Source organism: Chiroxiphia lanceolata, chromosome Z, assembly GCF_009829145.1.
Source record: "Chiroxiphia lanceolata isolate bChiLan1 chromosome Z, bChiLan1.pri, whole genome shotgun sequence".
NCBI lineage: Eukaryota > Metazoa > Chordata > Aves > Passeriformes > Pipridae > Chiroxiphia > Chiroxiphia lanceolata.
In genome coordinates, this window is record NC_045671.1 from 25693267 (window position 1) to 25712521 (window position 19255).

General features: G+C 39.7%; 1 protein-coding gene across 5 annotated transcripts in view; it reads right to left on the reverse strand.

The window, feature by feature from the left end:
* KIAA2026 (KIAA2026 ortholog) overlaps positions 1–16841 on the reverse strand; it is a 56958-nt gene extending 40117 nt beyond the window's left edge. For 4 of the 5 annotated variants that reach the window (XR_004354383.1, XM_032674829.1, XM_032674827.1 and 1 more), the window contains exons 1-3: positions 16136–16841; positions 13537–13737; positions 4098–5524 (exon numbers count right to left, since the gene is read on the reverse strand). Coding sequence is in view for 4 of the 5 variants with exons in the window: in XM_032674829.1 (XP_032530720.1) it covers positions 4098–5524; positions 13537–13737; positions 16136–16686 (2179 nt within the window). In the remaining variant the exon portion in view is untranslated. The remainder of the gene's footprint in view (positions 1–4097; positions 5525–13536; positions 13738–16135) is intronic. The other variant, XM_032674828.1, reaches the window with a different exon arrangement.
* Positions 16842–19255: the final 2414 nt, after the last annotated feature.

Here is a 19255-nt window from a genome sequence, read left to right on the forward strand (position 1 = left end):
TCTAGATCTATAGATCTTTCACATTTATTTCTTTTAAATAACACTAGTGCTGGAACACTTCTGTTTTAAGTTTCACAGGAAATCAACATTTTATTAACCAAGAGCCCTTTAGCTCTGTGAAAATTCTTACATATTAAATTTAAGTTCAGTAGGTTCAGGAGATATCTGGCTGCCACAGGTTTTCCTTACAAGCCAAAACAAATTCCACAGATGTTATTACTGAACAGATGTGTAAGCAATTCACAAGGTAACATAACAACTTGGACCTAGTTGTTACACTAGTTACACTTGTAACACTAGTTACAAGCATCCAAAAAACACACTAGGGAGATTAGATACAACTAAAACATAAGCCTTCTCAAGTTAGTCTTGCCACTTGAGGGTGAAGGAGGGGAAACAAAAAAATAAATAATTCAGATCTCTTCTACTACTACTTTAGAAGCACAAAAATGAGACAGATAAAACACTAAGCCACAAGAATGTTGTTGACACTTGTAAATTACTTCAGCAAGAACCATTTTTTAGTTTTCTACATTGGAATCCTTTTGACTTGAAAACAGGAACATTTTTACAGACTTAGTAAAACTTTTTGTTATAAACTCTGATATTTGAGTCCTTGTGGTTTCTTGAGGAAGAAAAGTAATGTTAATCCATGCTACAAATTATAAAGTGACAACAGAGAGCAATTTTAAACAAAAACTTACTTGAATAATATATTTTTATAAAGATGAAATTTTTACTGCATATGCAGCCAAGTCTTATTACCCCAGATGGGGCAACAGATGTGTTTAACATCAAATACTAACTCAGTAGTATTTGCCACGGTAAAATACAGTTAAGTTAGCCCCCTCCAACTGCAAGAACTTCTGTTTTCATTACATTCTAGGAGCAACTCCACTGTTCTCAAATTGAAGAATAGGCTCTATATCTTTCTGTCAACAAATCTGTAAAGACACATTTCATGCCTTTCAAAGATTTGGCAGCTACTGAGGATGTCCTATTTCCTCTTTAATCTTCTAATCTTCAATCTTGCTCCATGCTCTCGACAGCTCTCCCTTTAGAAAATATAATATGCTACAATCTGGAAAATGAAGCATCATGATAGGGTTTTGAAGCTTCCATACTGACACAGTATGCGCTTTTATATAGTCAAAAGAGCAAAACAGGTCTGGACAAGTGCCCTAACAATGCTGATTTAAAGAACAATGTAAGGAAACCTTATAAAACCTCAGTGGTACACATTTTTGAAGACACTAGCACTGAAGCTTAATGAATTTTGTACCTTGTTACAACTTGGTGGAATAGCCCTCAATGTTTTCAACATGATTAACAGGCTGTTCCATATCTAGAGGCTAGACAACTCTACAACAAAGCTTTTACAACACTGAAGACAAAAGTCTTCAGAAGACTTCTGAAGATTAAACTCCCAAGGACAATAAACCAGGCCCTACAAAGTTGCTGCCAGGCCTTCTAGTTCATTTCTTCACATTGAAGCAACACTTGACTTCATACACAAAAAGTACCGATACTCTAAAGAAATAAAATACTCTGTGAAAGGTACTTTGAGCAGTAGACTGCTACGAATCTTTCAGAGCATAGAGTTTACATCAAGGTTCTTCTAAAGTCCTGTGCTGTATTGGTGTTTTCTACACCAATTGCAATATAAAGAGATTTAACTTACTTCAACCTTTGCTTCAGGAACATCACAGTTATTTCAAGTCTCTGGTGCCTCCTATTTTCTCAACCCTACGGATGCTCTGAATTTCATCCAATCCCTGTTTCAAACATGCAATCACAGGATTCTCATACTTTTGTACTGTGCCTTGCCCTGAAACCTTTATTGTACCCCACAATTTACTTTGGCATAGCTGTCTTAGTCCAGATCCAACAAGCCTTATCACCATTGTCACAGTCCAATTCAAGATGTATAGCCTAATTTATCTAACTCCAGTAACAAAATGCATTTAGAAAGGAATGCATAGCATGCAAGTTGTTTACAGAACTGCTCTCCCTGATTCTGTATTTTCACTTTATTCAGTACTACTCTGTTAATAATACTGACACAGAACGCTGCCACAGTAATAGTCATCATCTTCTTTCAAAGACACAGACTCAGTAAAGTGGTTACACCTTTTCATAAATCATAAGAAAACCTTGTCATTATGGCAAAGGTCATAACATGGCTCTGTTCTCCAGGAAGTTTTCCTCACAATAGTTCTGGGAAGTTTTCAGCTAGAAAAACTGCGCTACCAGGCTATATTCATGATGGGTACCACTGCTACAGCAAGCCAGGAGTGCGCAAGTCATCTCAACAGAAATACAAACTGTGACTGTTACATTTAGCTGCCTGAGAGAACCAGAAGCAGGAAAAAAAATATTTTTGTTAAAAAGTAAGGAAAGGTACTCACTTTTACATTCCTGATGCTCTCTTCTACCCACTGCACTGTTTTAAGAATGTTGTAAACAGTGATTATGGCCAGGATCAGATTTAAATCAAATGTCTTTGTGGATTCAGAACAGGTTTTACCAAATCTCTTTTTCTGTTCTACATTGTAAGGGAATCTTTAAACAGAGGATTTACATTTCAGCTGATCTTTGACAAATACTACTTAGCCTTAAACATTATAAAACATTACAGAACAATAAAGTATTAGCATGAATTGAATCCAATTGTATCCATTTCAGCCTAATAGGTACAGGATAAATGGACATTTAACAAGCATAGGAACAACGGCTCTTTCTTGCAATGCTGTAAAGTTTTAGGAAAATTTTCTCCAGCAAGGTCAAAATTTGCAATGAAGAAGTGGTCAGAATTAAGATGGAAAATGCCTCAACATTTTAAGAGATAAAGGACAACAGTTCTACAAACTAAAGAGGCCTTGTTTGCAATGTGGGTTATTATTCACTTTGCTTGGTTTTAAGAAAAATGAAAACAGTGACACTTTTGGAGAGCTAACAGTAGTGCAACTGAACGTAAAATACATTAGTTTTGCTGTATACGACATATATGAACTTCAGCTGCAACTTTTAAAATTTCTGTTGAGATGTGGGCATTGAAATTTTTTGGAAGGAGGAATTTGTGACTTAAATGGTAAGACAGTTTGTTGAATATTATGCACAAATATTTAGAATCTAAATATTACTTGTTTCCTTAGCTTTAAATTTGAACTTCTAGTAAAATGCACTGACATCAAATCTTGGAATTTTCTTGCCCTTTAGAAGACATTTTGCTGTTATTCAGATTTTTCACTTTGGCTTTCCACATTTCAGATGAAATCCAGTACTTATCTGTCAGTTTACACTGTTCTGAAAAGTAGCTTGTCACTTTGAAAAATATAATTTTTGAAGCAGTCTGCTAAAATCTAGCACAGATAGCTTAGCCCAGGACTCAACAGAATGAAGCTTTTATGGTGTTTCATATGACATCAAAAATACTACAGCTACCTGACAATTTGAATTGACTTAAAGACTTTGAAAACTTTACTGTTTTCAAATAGCTTTAAAATTTTCCAGTGAGTTAACTGAAATCTGGATTGTATATCACCTACCTGAAACACTTAGCTAGATGCTGCCCAAATCTGTAAAAAGAATGCCATCAGCATAAACTCTGTATCCCAGTTGCTGGACTGTTTGGTGACCTAAGACTGCACAGTTACGGTATGAATGACTTTAGATTCATGATCTCATATAATTACTCTGTGTTTCTTCATAATTTGGATAAGGTAATATTACCAGAAAGGGGAGAAACATTTCCACAATTGCTCTAACATAAGACACCACAAAATGACTTCACGTGATGCTCTCTGATGCTAGCCAGTCAGTAACATTCATACTTCTAAATATTTTTTTCAACAAACAACCTCTCCAAATGTATTATGTTCTCTAAATTCTGCAAGTGAATCACAGTTTAATCAGCCGATGAGCCTGTTTTACACACTTTATATGGGAAACTTTCACTCTAAAATTAACAACCGGAATGCCTAATGCAATAAGGCCGTCCTGTTTCACAAAATAAAATACAGACTTATTAGCTAAAAACACAACTTAGAAATCAGTATCCTCCTAAGTTTTACTACAGGTAAAAATTGTCAACTTACCAGATTTGTGCTTCTTGTGTTTTGCTTTCTTTTTAATTATAAACAACTTGTTCTGGAGCTCAGATTTATAAGATTTGAATGGATGAAGATGAATCTCACGTTTTCTTTGCAGGTCATCAAGTGTTCTCTGTAGATTTTCATTTAGAATATCCTTCAACTTCTTTTTTTTCTTTTTCTTCTTTTTTGCTAGTATCTTATTTAGTTTCTTATTATTTCGCAATGAGTTCTCTAGCACTGTTTCTTTAGCAGATTCATGGTAACTGGTGTCTTGGTAATCATTGTAAGTGCCATTGACATGCACCTGGCAAGCTTTCAGTGTGTTCTCCTTGAAGGGACTCATATCAGACCTTAGTCTGGCCATTTCAGCATAACCTTGTCCGTTCTCCCCATCCTTTATTTCTCTTGAACTAGAGTCACCACCCACACCAACAATCTCTCCTGAAGTAATCAAATTCCTCAAGTTCTCTTTATAACAAACAGTTTTCTTGATGTCACAGACTCTTGAGTCTTTGATTTCACAGTTTATCTCCCCGGGAGGGATTCTAAAGGTGCCTAAATGTAGGTTATTTTCTGGACAGACAACAAGAGAGTCCATACTTTTCTCTACTGCTGTCTTGGAAGGATGTAGCAGTTCTCTACCAGCAGAACTGACCTCCCCATTGCTTTTAGCTACATATTCATGTTTTACTCTTTCCGATTTAATACGTGGTACTTTTTTAACTTTGATGGGAAGAGATGGAAATTCAGGAGCCTGAAAAGGTTTTTGTTTGTAAATCCGAACATCCGCACCACAGAACTGTGGAAAATGAACATACGCATTCTCCAAGCAGTCATAACCAAGAATTACTTCTCTGCATTCATGGATAGGCTGACCTAGCACTGCATCCTGAACATCCTTTTGTGTTTCATACACAAAGTCACAGAGACCTTTTAGCAGCCACACTTTTTGGTAGAATGGTAGCTCATGAAATGGTTTTTCCTCCAAGGGATTAACTTCTCCGAGCACTTTGAAAAACTGGGGACATAAGCCAAGTTTTTCTGCAGCACCATTAGGATTGTCGGTCTGCCCTACAACAGTATACCAGTGTTGTACTTTCTTTCTCAGTGCTGCTTCCCAAGTCCTGTAAGAAAATGTTGGCCTGCGGTGTAATGTAGATCTGCGATGAGGAGGACTTAACAAAGAAGTCATTATTTTAGATAAAAAAACATTACACTGAGGCATCAGAAGACAGCGTTCCAATTCATAGAATACTATTTCAGGCAAATTTAAAATCTGTTGTGCTAAACAAAGAAAATGACCAATAGCTGGAATCTCCCACATCGTCTCCATCCTTGTAGGTGCTGCTTGAGCTAAAAGTGATTTTTCCCATTCTTCTATTTCTTTCTGACTAGCTTCTTCTGCTTCTTTTCTTTCTTGATCTCTCTGCCTATTAAAAGAAAGTTCATGAGAATTCAGACACTGAGTGAACAAAAAAAATGAGGGAGACAAAAATCAGAGCTACAGCATGACAAACATACTTATCTTGAAGTAATGAAGAGCACAGCACATAAAGTTTTAGTTCAGTTTCTCTTATTTTGCAGAACACAGTGCATCACTGGACCAAAATGGGAAATTACAGTCTTTTATAATCTATCACCACTAGTTTAAAAATGGAAAAAGGTAAGAAAAAAGCCTGGCATATATCAATAGTCTGTGTGGTTTAGGTTTTTGGAGGTTTTAAAATGTATTTCCTTTCCCAGTCTCTTTTTATCAGGATTAAGTATTCATCAAATTATCCATATCAAAATCTCTGAAACAAATTCCAGGTAAATCTTGCTGTCAAATGGTTGCCCTGTGGCTTGCTTCACCCTCCTTGTACTTCCCTTCCTCAGCACACAAGTGTACACGTCTAAGTGCTAAGTCCTTTATTTTCCCTCCCAGTCATAGGTGTGCTGGTTTGCAATGGTGGTTAAAAAGGAAACAAGTATTGGGATGCACAAAGAATGTGATGGAAAATAACACCAGAAATAAAATGTCATTACATTAATGAATGGTTTGCCCTCACCTGAAAAAATGTATTCAGTTCTGGTCCCCCTATCTAAAAAAAGGACGGAGCAGAAATAATATGTATTCAGAGAAAGAGGTTATCAGTAATCAAAGGCCTGTAAAAAAGTTCTGAAGAATCTGGGGCTCCACACAAAACACCAGCAAGAGGAAACATGACAGCAATATACAAAGCTAATACAACAGACTGAGAACTTCTATTTACTTTTATTTGGAAATTCATCATGCAATTTAAGGGCAACAAGTGTTAGAAGAAATGCTTCCATTTCAGATAATCAAATCACACCTAGCTTACCATCTAACTTACTAAAATATAGGATATGTTAATTCAGTTCCAAATAGGAAAATTGGACACCTGCATGAATCACAAGAATATCAAAGGTTACCAGCAACGGAAGGGATTTTTCTCTAATGCTCCAATAGTAAACTAACATTTTTGCCTGAAGGCATGACCAGATTCCAAAAGACAGCATTAGGATACAGCTGTACTTACAGGAAAATTATTTTAGAGCTCATCCTAAGCTTCTCATATGTTTTTCCCTAAAACTCCTATCACTGGTAGAAACAATGACCTGCCTACAACATTAATATGACCTGTGGAATTTCCACGTCCTTATTTCCAGATTGCTAACCTCCAATTATATTTTTTTCATACAGAAGTAGCGAATAAATGGCATGTAGCCATTCAAAGCATCAATGGCTTCAAATTCAGCAAAAGAGTAATAATAAATTAAAATCTTTCTTCTAACAACCTGAAGCTAATAGTGGCTTCTAGCTTGAAGAGCGTGTATTTGAAGCATTAACTACTGACTAGCTATCTCAACAACGTAAAAAATGTGACCAACCCAACTTAGTTCACATTTTAGTCAGCACTGGAGAAACATACCACATATATGCAAAATAACATAAAATACAGTAAGATTCTACTGAATACTTTATCTTATACAATTAAATTAAACTTCCAGTGAATTATTACTATAATTTGAACAGAACTTTTTAATACCACATACACACATTCTTGTGACAGATTCATGTAAAGCATAAAATGTAAAAGCAAACAGATCGGTAAATTCTTAACTTCAGTCTCCCAATGCAGCATTAATTTAATGATGTAAAGGATGAGATATAAAAACAAAATCCTACTTTGCAGCACAAAATCCCATTTGCCGTTCCATATGAACAAACCAATAAATTCAACAATACTACTTGCATAGGTAAAGTGACCATTATTTTTATTCTGACTTATGTTCTATTTCAATGTGCTAATATTGCATTGATATAATAAAGAACAGAAATAATAAATAAAAATAACTAATTTACATGTGAGACAGAGGAAGAAACGTTACTAAGTAAAAAACAGTCTCAACCATCAATTTCAAAGCACTCTTGGATCCCACTCCCTCCTTCCTCCTAAATGTAAAATATACCTCCTAATAACCTGCTGCCTCCAAAAGGTGTGAACACTATTAATATGGTATGGAAATAAGATTAAATATGAACATATAGTGAGATAGAACATATGTAGAAACAATAACATTCCAGTATCGTTGAGAAAAATACAAGCAGTTTTGATTTATCATCAATTCATAATTTAAATCAAGATAGAATTCTCAAACACAATACCGTAGATTTACTTCAGTCTAGATAAAATGACAATTATTATACTATTTTAAGAATGCTTTAGAAGGTTCCTTAAAAAGAAAAATATAAGTTGTTTCACTTGCAAAAAGTTTGTCTTTGTTTTTTAAACTGTTGTTTTATTACAATATCTGTTATCATTCCATTCTCAGCAGACATTCAAGAGAAAATGTATATAAAAGCACACTTTCATGTCTTCATTATTGAGGTCTTCCTGCTAGAATCTTTTGGAGGGCATAGCTTTTTCCTGCAGTGTTTTTTTTGGGCATTTTTTTTTTGAGAGGATAGAAGGGAATGAAGAGGGGAGAGGGGATGGGGCAAGGGAGCAGGGACAGAGGAAGAAATGGGGGGTAGTCATCATCATGGCTGGGCTTTGTGAACGAAGATTTGGGAAGGGCTCTACTCACGTTTGTTGCAAGCGCGTTGGTGGCTAAAAAGGCCAATACGAGACAGGCACGTCCGGCTGCAAAAGGCACAGCAGAAAGACTCCTTAGGTGGTATATTCTGCAAGGCATGATTCTTTCTACGTTGTCTTTTCTCCTCGAGAGTGATCCTGCGTGCTTTCTCAAAAGAAGCAGCAGCGTTACAGATGGTGTGTCTCCAGACCTCCCGACTGGAGGCCAGAGTAGACCAGTTATGTTGATCAATATGGCCAAGGCTGAGATGTTGTTTCAGGGAGTCCTTGTATCTCCTCTTTGGGGCTCCTCTCATGCGGCAGTTGGTGGCAAGTTCACCATAAAGCAAGATCTTAGGGAGGCGGTGGTCCTCCATCCTTGAGACGTGCCCTGCCCAATGCAGCTGTGTTCTCAGCAACATGGCCTCAATACTTGTGACTGCTGCTTGTTCTAAAACAGATGTGTTAGTCACATAATCTGACCAGTGGATGTTTAGGACTGTACAGAGACAGCGTTGATGGAAGCATTCTAAGAGTTGCAGGTGGTGGCGGTAGACGACTCATGATTCGGAACCATATAAGAGAGTAGACAGCACAATGGCTCTGTAAACACTGATCTTTGTACTTTTCAGGTGTTTATTTCACCAGACTCTTTTATGAAGCTTTCCAAAAGCTCTATATGCCTTTGCTAACCTGTTGTCTATCTCTCTGTCGATCTCACCATCGAGGAGATGAGGCTACCTAGGTAATTAAACTGCTGGAGCGATTTGAGCTCTGATTGGCCAATGGTGATGTGGGGATGATGGAAGACTTCCTGAGGTGTAGGTTGATAGAGAACTTCTGTCTTCTTTAAGCTGACTTCCAGCCCAAAAAGCTCAGCAGCCTCAGCAAAGCAGGACGTTAAACGCTGCAGAGCTGCTTCTGTGTGGGCAACAAGGGCGGCGTCATCAGCATAAAGCAGCTCCCAGACAAGATGGTTTAAGGTCTTGGTGTGGACCTTCAGTCGCCTTAGGTTGAAAAGGCTTCCATCAGTACGGTATTGAATGTAGATACCGTCCTGATCATCGAGGTCTGCAGTGGCTCTTTGGAGCATCATGCTGAAAAGACTGTGAATAGAGTTGGTGCAAGAGTGCAGCCTTGTTTCACACCATTAGTTATGAGAAAGGGCTCAGAAAGTGCATTGCCATATCTGACTTGGCCGTGCTGATCCTCATGAAGTGCGATGATCATTTTAAGGAACTTGGGGGGACATCCTAAGTGTTCCACAATCTGCCACAGACCTTTTCTGCTCACCGTATCGAAAGCCTTCGTGAGATCAACAAAGGTTACACAGAGATGAGGATGATGATCAAGGTCTTCCTGCTAAAATCTTTTGGAGGGCATAGCTTATTCCTGCAGTGGTTTTTTTTGGGTTTGTTTTTTTTTTTTTGAGAAGATACAAGGGAATGAAGAGGGGAGAGGCGGTGGGGCAAGGGAGCAGAGATGGAGGAAGAAATGGGGGGTGGTAAGAGAGAGACATTTGCTGTTGGACTGAGAAATTCTCTGGACATACATATTTAGCTTTTATTTCATACTTTTATTCACATTTACCATGAATATGTTTGCAGACATGTATTGTGCTTACAGTCATAACAAAACTAATCTAAGGTAAAGCTGACACTTCCAGACTAAGGTCATATTCCCACAACACATGCACAGCACTTGTTTTGCAGCTCTTAAGTGGATAAAGCCATGGCATTTCACGTTAAAGCTCAGCAACCATGATCCCCAAGTAGAGATAACACCTAAACCAGAGTCCAGATGTAACTCCCACTTTTCTTATTATTTTCTCCTTTGAGACAGCAGACAGATAGCACCAGCAAACTCCTTCTCACTTGCAACAAGAGATTTCACTTGGAGGGGAGAGGAGACAATGATTAGATTTTACTTTGTTCCTTCAATTACCACTTCTAACCCACGTAGGTGTTGATTCAGGTAAAAGGTCAGAGACTGGAACTCTAATGACAAGATACAGAGAACTATTTTAATTCTACCATAATTTGTTTCTACAAACTTTCTTTTAAAAAATGAAATCAAAAGTTATATACAAATTAGCAATATTACACCTTATTCTAAATTAAGTCAAGGTGTAACACTCAGAAGGTACTAAATTGGAATATGCCCATGTAACCTTAATTCTGTATTGGTACTGGCTTACATCATATTATAACATACTCTACATTTTTCTCTAGGACCCAGGTTAATTCCATGCTAACATCCTCATAAAAATCAAAACTGACTGTATAAACATATCTGATTCCAAAATTTGCTAAACTAAATTACTAACTTGCAACCAGAATTGAACTCTTTAAATGTTCTGATGAACAAATCTGAAACTTATCCCAGGATCCTGTTTTCAGAGATGGTGAAGTTCTGCCTAGCATAACTTTCAACAAACCAAAGTTATAGAGACACTTAATTCACACTGAAATCAGTTAATTAGCTGTCATTCACCAGCGTTTTAAAAATTTCAATAGGAATCTACCTCTATGTTTCAGTACCTAACTAGGCAAGCATTTCCAATTAAAAAAAAATTCCACAATTATTTATTGTTAACTGATATGTAAATTAGTATGTATATTGCTATGTATATGTGTATTAGCATGTAACCAAACAGCTGAGTAGAAACTCATAGAAACGTAATTAATAATCCAAAGAAGATGACTGATATTCTGATAATTAGAACACTTGAACAAAAGGAAAACTTGGGAAAAAGTGCTTTTGCCACTGTACAGAAATTATTATCTGCAAAATAACGAAATCTGCTTTGCAATGACATCTCAGTTTCACATGTTGAGTGTACCGTGATGAATGTGTCACTTGGAGGAAGTTGTAAAACACTGAATAAAGAAAAAATGAAACCGATTGTGCAACAAATGGATAAATTGCAAGAAAAAGAGAACCCTCGATGAAGGATACCCATATAATGAAAACATAGGTAGAATTTGTAGGAGGATTTCCATGAAGCTAACTACAGAAAAGAAGATAAAAATCACACTTCAGGATGTTCTTCCAAAATATGCAGTTGGAAAAAAGCTTGCAAAATCAATGTCAAGGATTTTTGGGGGAAAACAAACCCAAAATTTTTTAAAGGATTTATTTTTATTTTTATTTTTATATATAATATACATTATTATATCTATTTGTATATTTTAGTATTTTTAATTTAATTTTAGTTTTATTTAATACTCACCATAAGATGCCTGTGCCTTACCAGAGTATCTAAATATCTAGAGCAAAGAATTAGATATAAAATTATACTTCAACAGGCAATTTCTTTAGGTATGAAGCTAAGTTTTGTAGACAGGCCCTTGCATTTATAGCCTTAGTTATTTGGGACTGAAAGCATGTAACTCCTAGGCATTCTAAACTAAGATAATTACTGGCTAGAAAGTACATGCTTGCTGAGGGGTCCACTGGATGGCAGAAAGGGAGCATTTTTTTTATGTTCCTGACAACTCATCTGAAAGTGGGGTGAACAGCACATGCTGCCTATCCAAATACAACTTATTGGCAGCACAGTGCTTGCAAGCCTGCAATCTTGCATTTAATTTTGAAAGTATTCCTCAGTGTATCAGATTTCTAAAAAAAAAAAAGGAAAAAAAAAAAGCAGAATAACCATTTTCTCTTCTTAACAACATAATCTATACTTTAGTAATAAGCCAAAATAAGTTTAGAAAGTTGAAATATATTTTTGAACAAAAATAGTGTCCCATCTTAGTGTTGAAAGTCTGTGCATTCATTTATACAAAACTTTGAAAATTTATATACACTGCTATCATGTGATCTTCACTAGTAATATATTACTAATTTTATAGGTCTTCCAATTTCCAAGCCTCCTTCATAAAATACTACTAAAAGGTACTTTTGGAACACTTTTTGTGAGTTGGGAAGCAATTGATATAGAGAGGTCCAAATTACTTTGAAAACATGGTGGGATCCACAAGGAAATATAACTTAAGAAGATATCTGGAGAACAATTATTTGAGTAGCTCAATAGAGTCAAAGAAATATTCGACCAGTTACTTAGTGATAGATTTTTATCGCTTCATAGTAAATGGTACAGTTCAACATTTTAGGGTGTAAAGGGACAAGCTTGCTGTGATCTTCTTCTGTTACCACAGAATTTTCTGTAGAACCAAGCACTGTGGAGTATCCTTTGCACAAGATCTGGGACTTTTGAGTACATCCAGATACATGAATTTAACTGTTAATTACTACAGTGTTGCAGGAATGAGCTTAAAACAGGTGTATGAAAGCCAAATTTTTACTTTGTCTGGTAAAATATTCTATGGACTCTATGGGTGAATTAAAATACAACCAAAATGGTTTTTTTCATAACAGTTTTATCAAGTTCTGAGTTCTAGAACAAAGAGTTGAGCAAAAATCAAGAGACTTTTACCAGAGAAACAATAATGCTGGTGATCTTCACTTTTCTTTTTTTTCTGAAGTGTGATTAGAAGATTAGAAAAAAGATTCACTCTTTTCTAGGAAAAAGTACTGTCTAACAGTAAAGTCAGCCAAATAACTTCAAATCTGTTGAAAATTAAGATTACCTGCAAAATTAGAGTTAATTGATTGCATATGGGAAGAAGCCTCCAAAGCTTTGAAAAAAAGCTAGAAACATTTTGCTTCCTATAGCAAATACTGTCTTACCATCATGCTCCACCTTCAGACATAGTCACTCAAGTTACTATTAAAATATACAAATTTACAAGCTTCTTTTTCCTCAAAGTGAAACATATTAACATTAAGCACCGTCTGGAATTATACATCTCAAAATCTGACAGATTTTAATTACGCACACATTCTAAAAGTGCTACCTAACTGACAAGCTGAAATGCCACATCAGTGAGGTAACAGCAGTGGCGCTGGCAGAGATAATTTGCTTCTGGCTATCAATGAGGGAAGCAATGACAAGATCATGGAATTAGATGTAGTTAAGCATTCTGGTAGTTTTTAATCTAATTGTTGCATGAAAACCAGTCCAAGGACACGGGTGATAACCTGTGAATGAGCTAACAGGAAATTCCTGTGGATGTTTTTAATTAGTCTTAAAAGTTTCACAATCCTAAAATAAAAGCAGCTATAATTTAACGTAATGACTTCATCATTACGTGGTGAATTATATGACTTCAGCAATTTTTCCAGAAGGTGGTACTAACATTTTGCTTTGCGGATGTACTGTATTGAAGTCATGAACTTAAGAGCACAAGAGTTCCATAATATTTATTTACCTAAAAAAGCCATAAGGAGCTAGCCCCTGTAGAGAACCAGGAAGACATAATTATTTAAAACTAAAACAAAACGGTTTTTCCTATTACCTCTTTTCCTCTTTTGCTCTCAGCTGCTCCTCTTGTCTTAGAACCTGAACCATCACAGACTCAAACATGCCTGTTGACAAGCCTACTAAACTGCGAGGTGTGGAACGACGTCTTGTGGAAATGCATGCTGTTCCTTTCTCATCTTCCTGCCCATAGCATCCTCTAGATGTGACAGCTAATGATGTTTTCTCTCTTAAATGCCTAGAAGAAAAAAGCAAGCCAATTCACAACTATGACTGTCCTTACCAGTGGTACTTCAATGCCTACCCTACCAACCATGGATCAAGCATATTTACTCAGATAAAAGCAGCTACCTTTTCATCTGCCATTTTTTCCACTTTAGAAGTTCCTTCATGAAATTTTAAACCCAACATGCTAAAATGCCCTAAGTTTTCACATCAGTTAAAAATGGTGGATATTTACCTCAAGTAACCAAATATTAGTTGGAGACTGAATTCTCTATATTAATCCATAAATATCTGGGGGGCAAAAAAAGGTGTATTTGTTGGTTTAGGTTGGAGAAGTCTGTGTTAAACACCAGTTTAGTGCTGTTTAAAACCACAAAAGGTGAAAGGCAAAACAATACAAATTTGGCTGCAAAGTTTCATTTCATCCTACATTGTTTCAAAATACTCCATTAAAAATGGTAGAGTTTTTCACAAACTCTGAAAATGTTTGAGGGGACAGAGGGGAAAAATCCAATCTCCATTCAAAAGCAATCTCCATTCTAAGGTAATCTTCTGTAGCTTGTACAATCTGAGAATTATACAACTAACATTGATTGATTCCCTTGAACCACTTGAAGGGGATCATTAAGCTAAACATTGCTCTGTAATGATGCAAGAATGATTATTCCAGAAGTAGTTCTTCAATTGCATTTTACTCATAAAATTAGGCCTGGTAAACACTTAAAACAAATTTGTCTGATCAAAAATTATAAAAGAACTTTGAGACTTCTAGATTCCATAATCCTTTCTATACATAGTTCTTAGAAACTTTTACTAAGCTAGCGCACACAGACATATTGAGTACATCTTCACAAATCTCCGAAGAGCTAATACAAGAGAAATTCACTATATACTGAGGCAAGATTATTTTTAGTTTAGTATTTCCTATTATTTATTTGAAAATGACTGTGAATTTCTGAAATAATTACAAGGGCAATTTATTTTTTTTTAGTAAATACATATACAGCTATTTAGATGACACAGTGCATAAACTGACTTCACTTTCTTGCATAATTTCTTATAAAACAGCATTGTGCATTCTCAGGTCCTACCGAATGAAATGAGTAGTCACTTAATTCAACCAAGAGCCTTCAACAAAATGCCCATCAATTCGATACGGTAGAAATGCTACAGTCACGCAACATACAGAAATGAACACAGCACAGATTTTCCAAGCTGCATTTGGTTATTTATTTGCCAGCAGTAACTCTACTAAGCCAGGAATTCAGATTTTTTTTTAAACCAAGTTTTACTCAAGCAAACTAACAACATGCATATCCCATTAGGTTTGGCTCCTTCCCTTCTCACAAACTGTCTCAAAACTGCTGTTATACAAAAACAGTTTCAAATATACTGTTGCTACATCAGAATGCATACGTTCATTCTGGTTTCAGCTGAGTTCTGCACCACGCTCCTCAAGTGTTCCTACTACACAAGGAAGGTTCTTCTTACCAGCTGGCAGGTCACGCTCTGTGTCACTAATGCACACCTTTACAAACTTCCCAATGCTGTTCCTTCTTCACCTTCACCTTTAGCCAAAAAAAACTTTTGGTTTTTACATGCAAAACACTATGTCATTCAGGAGACTGGTAGGCCTTTCATTGTAAGAAGCCACTATGAGTTTCTGATAATGACCGAACTGTGCCTATGACAAATTCATGAGAAAGCATTTGCTTCAGTCGTGATTTAAACTGGCCTTTCTACCATATAGCTCAATAGCTTTCTACGTTTCATCTGCTTTGGCTGATAAACAAGTTCCTGCTGGGGACTTATATTTAAACTTATCACAGTTTCCATTTTGCCATTTAAGACTACGGTATGCCAAGTACTGTCTCTCATTTTATGAGTATCAAAAAATATGCCATTTCAAAGCAGGTAACTTTGGTTCAAGATTTAACTCCTACTTATTTTAAAGACAGTAAAAAATTCACAGATTGTTAAAAAAACAATTCTAAAGAGCCAGATATTCATACAGAGTTTAGGCAGCTTCATGACAGAGTAAAATAAAGAAGCATTTGACATCTTGTGTAAACAAGTGCGTCTCTATGTTCACAAAAAGCTTCTTTCAGGAGGCAAATCTTAGCCAGGAAATGCTGTGCTCTGTTTGGCATTTTGGTTTGGAATTATTTTTGGAATATTCAGGTTTGGAATTTCCAAAGAGTTTTGAATTAAGATTTGAATACCTCACAGTAGGAAACGTTCCTCACATGAAAGTATTGAGAGTTCCAGTGTTCTGTTGTGGGGCTTTGTTTGGTTTGGATCGGTGTTTGTTCTCTTTTAATGGAATTTTTCACACAAAGAAACACACCCCCCTGTTCTACTTTATGTTAAACAACATGCGGCAGGGAATCTACAGACTTTTCTACACCTACCGGGACAGCAGCGCCAACTTCTGTTCCAGCATCATCTCCAGCTTCTGGGCCTGTTTGGAGAGCCAGTGATCCACACCGTGCAGCCGGTAGCAAGTCTCCAGCATAAGCCGGAAGTCACACACGAAATCTGCTATCCCTGTGTACTGCCCACTGGAAAATTTCTCTTCCATCTTCAACAGCCATATTCCAGCTGGTAAATGCTGGAGGGACTGGCCGCTCTTATGGCCCGAGGGGGAGCCGGCGCCTTCTTCTCCGAAGGATGCCTGATCCGCGAGGGGCTCCAGGAACGGCGCCGTCAGAGGCCGGTACTTCTCTAGTAGGAACTCGCGCAGGATTCGGTATCCCTGCTGCAGCTCGGGACTCAGGCTCTGCTGCCAGGCGGTCTTCCCTCCGGCACCATCTCCCTCCTTGTCGGGCTCCTCCGTCCCGCTCCGAAGGGTGGCGGGCCGATCCGCCGGGAGATCTCCGCCAGAGTCCATGTCTCCCGCCCCGGGCCGGCTCCTCGGCACCGCCCGGGCACCGCGGCGCTGCCCCTCGCCCGGCCGCCGCATCCGCACTGGGTTCACCTGTGGACACAGACCCCGCTCAGCCCCCGCCTCGCTGCCCTGGCACGGCCCCAGCCCTGCCCCCGCACCGGGGGGCGGGACGCGCCCGCCGCGGGGGAAGCACCGCCCGGGCCTGCTCGCGGCCCCGCCCGCCTGGGGACCGCGCCCTCGCCCTCAGGGCCCGCCCCCTTCGTGCCCCCGCCGCCGCCGGCGGTGGCACCAGCGCATCGCGGCACCGGCGCGCGCACTTCCCGCCGGGCCGGGCCCTCCCTTCGCTCCCGAGGGGCGGGCGGCGCGTGCCGGCCCCGCACGGCCTCTGGCGGGCAACGGGCGGCGCGAGGGGGGCGCGAGGGCAGGAGGGGAGGGGGCGCGGCCCCCCGGGCGGGCACGGGAAGGGACGCGGCGCCGCTCACCCCAGCGCGCATGCGCGCAGCCGGCTGCGGCTTCGGCTCTGGGCAAGTGCTGTCGGACGCCGGGCGAGACGTGGCGTCATCAGAGGGCGCCGGGCTCGGCCGTGGGGGGCGCGCGGGCGGCCGTTGGTGCGCGCGCTGGCGGGGAAGCAGCGGTCCCTCAAAGCGGGGCGGTGGGCGGGGGCTCTTATGCCCTTGTCCTTTGGCGGGACCGTGCGCCGTTGTCCAGCAGACCTCTCCTACCCTACTCTGGGAGAGAGATTTCCTCTCGAGACGCCCAGATAGTGGATTTGTTACCAAATGCCAGAGGTGTTCCCTCACTGGCGTTCAGTCGTGGAAGCGAGACGGCAGCTCACAAAAGAGGCAGCAGCTCGCAAAAGCGGTCGGTTCTACGCTCGGTCCTGCCTGACTTGCCTTAGGAGTTGGTACCTGTGAGGGGAGGCTACTCCACACGGCGCTGACCTGTTCTGGCGGGCACTTATCCAGGTTTGCTCTCAACCGCCCTCCGGTCCCACTCACCCCTAAACGACCTCCCAAGGGACATTGCCCCGGCGCCGGGGAACTCCACAGTAGCAGCAGTCTCCACAGTACTGGTACAAAGCAGCTGGGAGACAGTTACGTGTGTGCGATTTCAGTTTTTTGCTCTTCCACATCCATAACTGTACAAAAAGCTGAGGACACCCTGCTGAGAGAGAGGGAATTAATTTAAGGGCGCAGGAAAAAACCTGAAGTTTTCCTTGATCAAACCTCCACTTCTTAGGGACGTTCTCCATTCTCACAGAATCACAGAATGGTTCAGGTTAGAAGAGACCACAGAGGCACATCTGGTCCAACCTCCCTGCTCAACCAGTGTCATCCCAGACCATATTGCCTGGGATTGTGTTCAGACGGTTCTGGAGTATCTCCTGTGAGGAAGACTCCACAACCTCTCTGAGCAATCTGTTCGAGTGCACACTCACCCACAACCTCTCTGAGCAATCTGTTCGAGTGCACACTCACCTACACAGTAAAGAAGTTCTTCCTCAAGTTCAAGTGAAACTTCCTGTGCATCAGTTTCTGCCCATTGCCTCCTGTCCTATTGCTTGATACTACCAAGAAGAGCCTGGCACTGTCCTCTTGGCACCCTCCCTTTAGATATTTATACAAAAATTCTGCAAGGTAATGCTCTGCAGAGATCACACCAGAGACCTTGCTCATAGTGGATTTCTCTTGATGGGAGTAAATCAGAATGTGGAACATAAAGAAATCAAGAACCGCTCCCCTGTTGTTACTGTGCTTTCTCAGTCTAAGGACACCAGGAAGTCTCTGTCCCTTAAATCCCTGTTAGGTCAGAGACAGCTTTCATAAATGCTTCTGTCAAGCCGATTTTGCAGAAAGGGCCTGAGCAGAGGGACAAGTATGGTACTCCAGCCACAGTGCTTTCCCTGGAGGCTGTACCTATTAGACAGAGGCTGTGCCTTTTGGACCCCCTCTAGCCCCATCTTCCAACACCAATCTACAAAGCCCAGGTAACAGCCTATGCTCAGAAGTTGATCCCCAAAGTCCTGACATCTCTCCTGATCACTCAGTGATGTTACAGGTGCCCGTTTTTATTCTCCAAAGCCTCCTCTTGAATTGTAGACTCCAGAGAAATGAGGTCAGACACCACAGTGTGCACACAGGGTGTGGTGCTGGACCACAGGCTGCAGTGTGCCTCCACATTCATGGTCTTGGAAGGGCCACTGTGCTTTGAGACTGTAGTGTCCATGCAATAGTTAACCCAAGTGCAGCCATGTGACCTTCAGGCCTGTGTTGTGCTGGGCATATCCCATGGTCATAGGATACATTCAGCCAGCACAGTGCTAAAGGAGCCATGAGCAGCTCCCACATTGTACCTTCCAAAGTCACCTCTGTGACTTTGCTTCTATCTAAAAGTGCAGCAAGAAGTCCTTATGCAAACTTCCTTTCTGTTTGACAGTAGAAATAATAAAGTTGTTTTATTTTAAGAAAATCCTCTAATAGCTCGAATGACCACAGTGGGGTCCACAGACAGAGTCTTTGTGATGTGCCCTTATTAGAGAACCATTTGACGCAGCAGTACACATCATTATGAAGTCTGAAATGATGTAGGATAACAATTCTCTATTTCCTTACGGTCTTAACTCTAATAAATTGCATTTGAAATT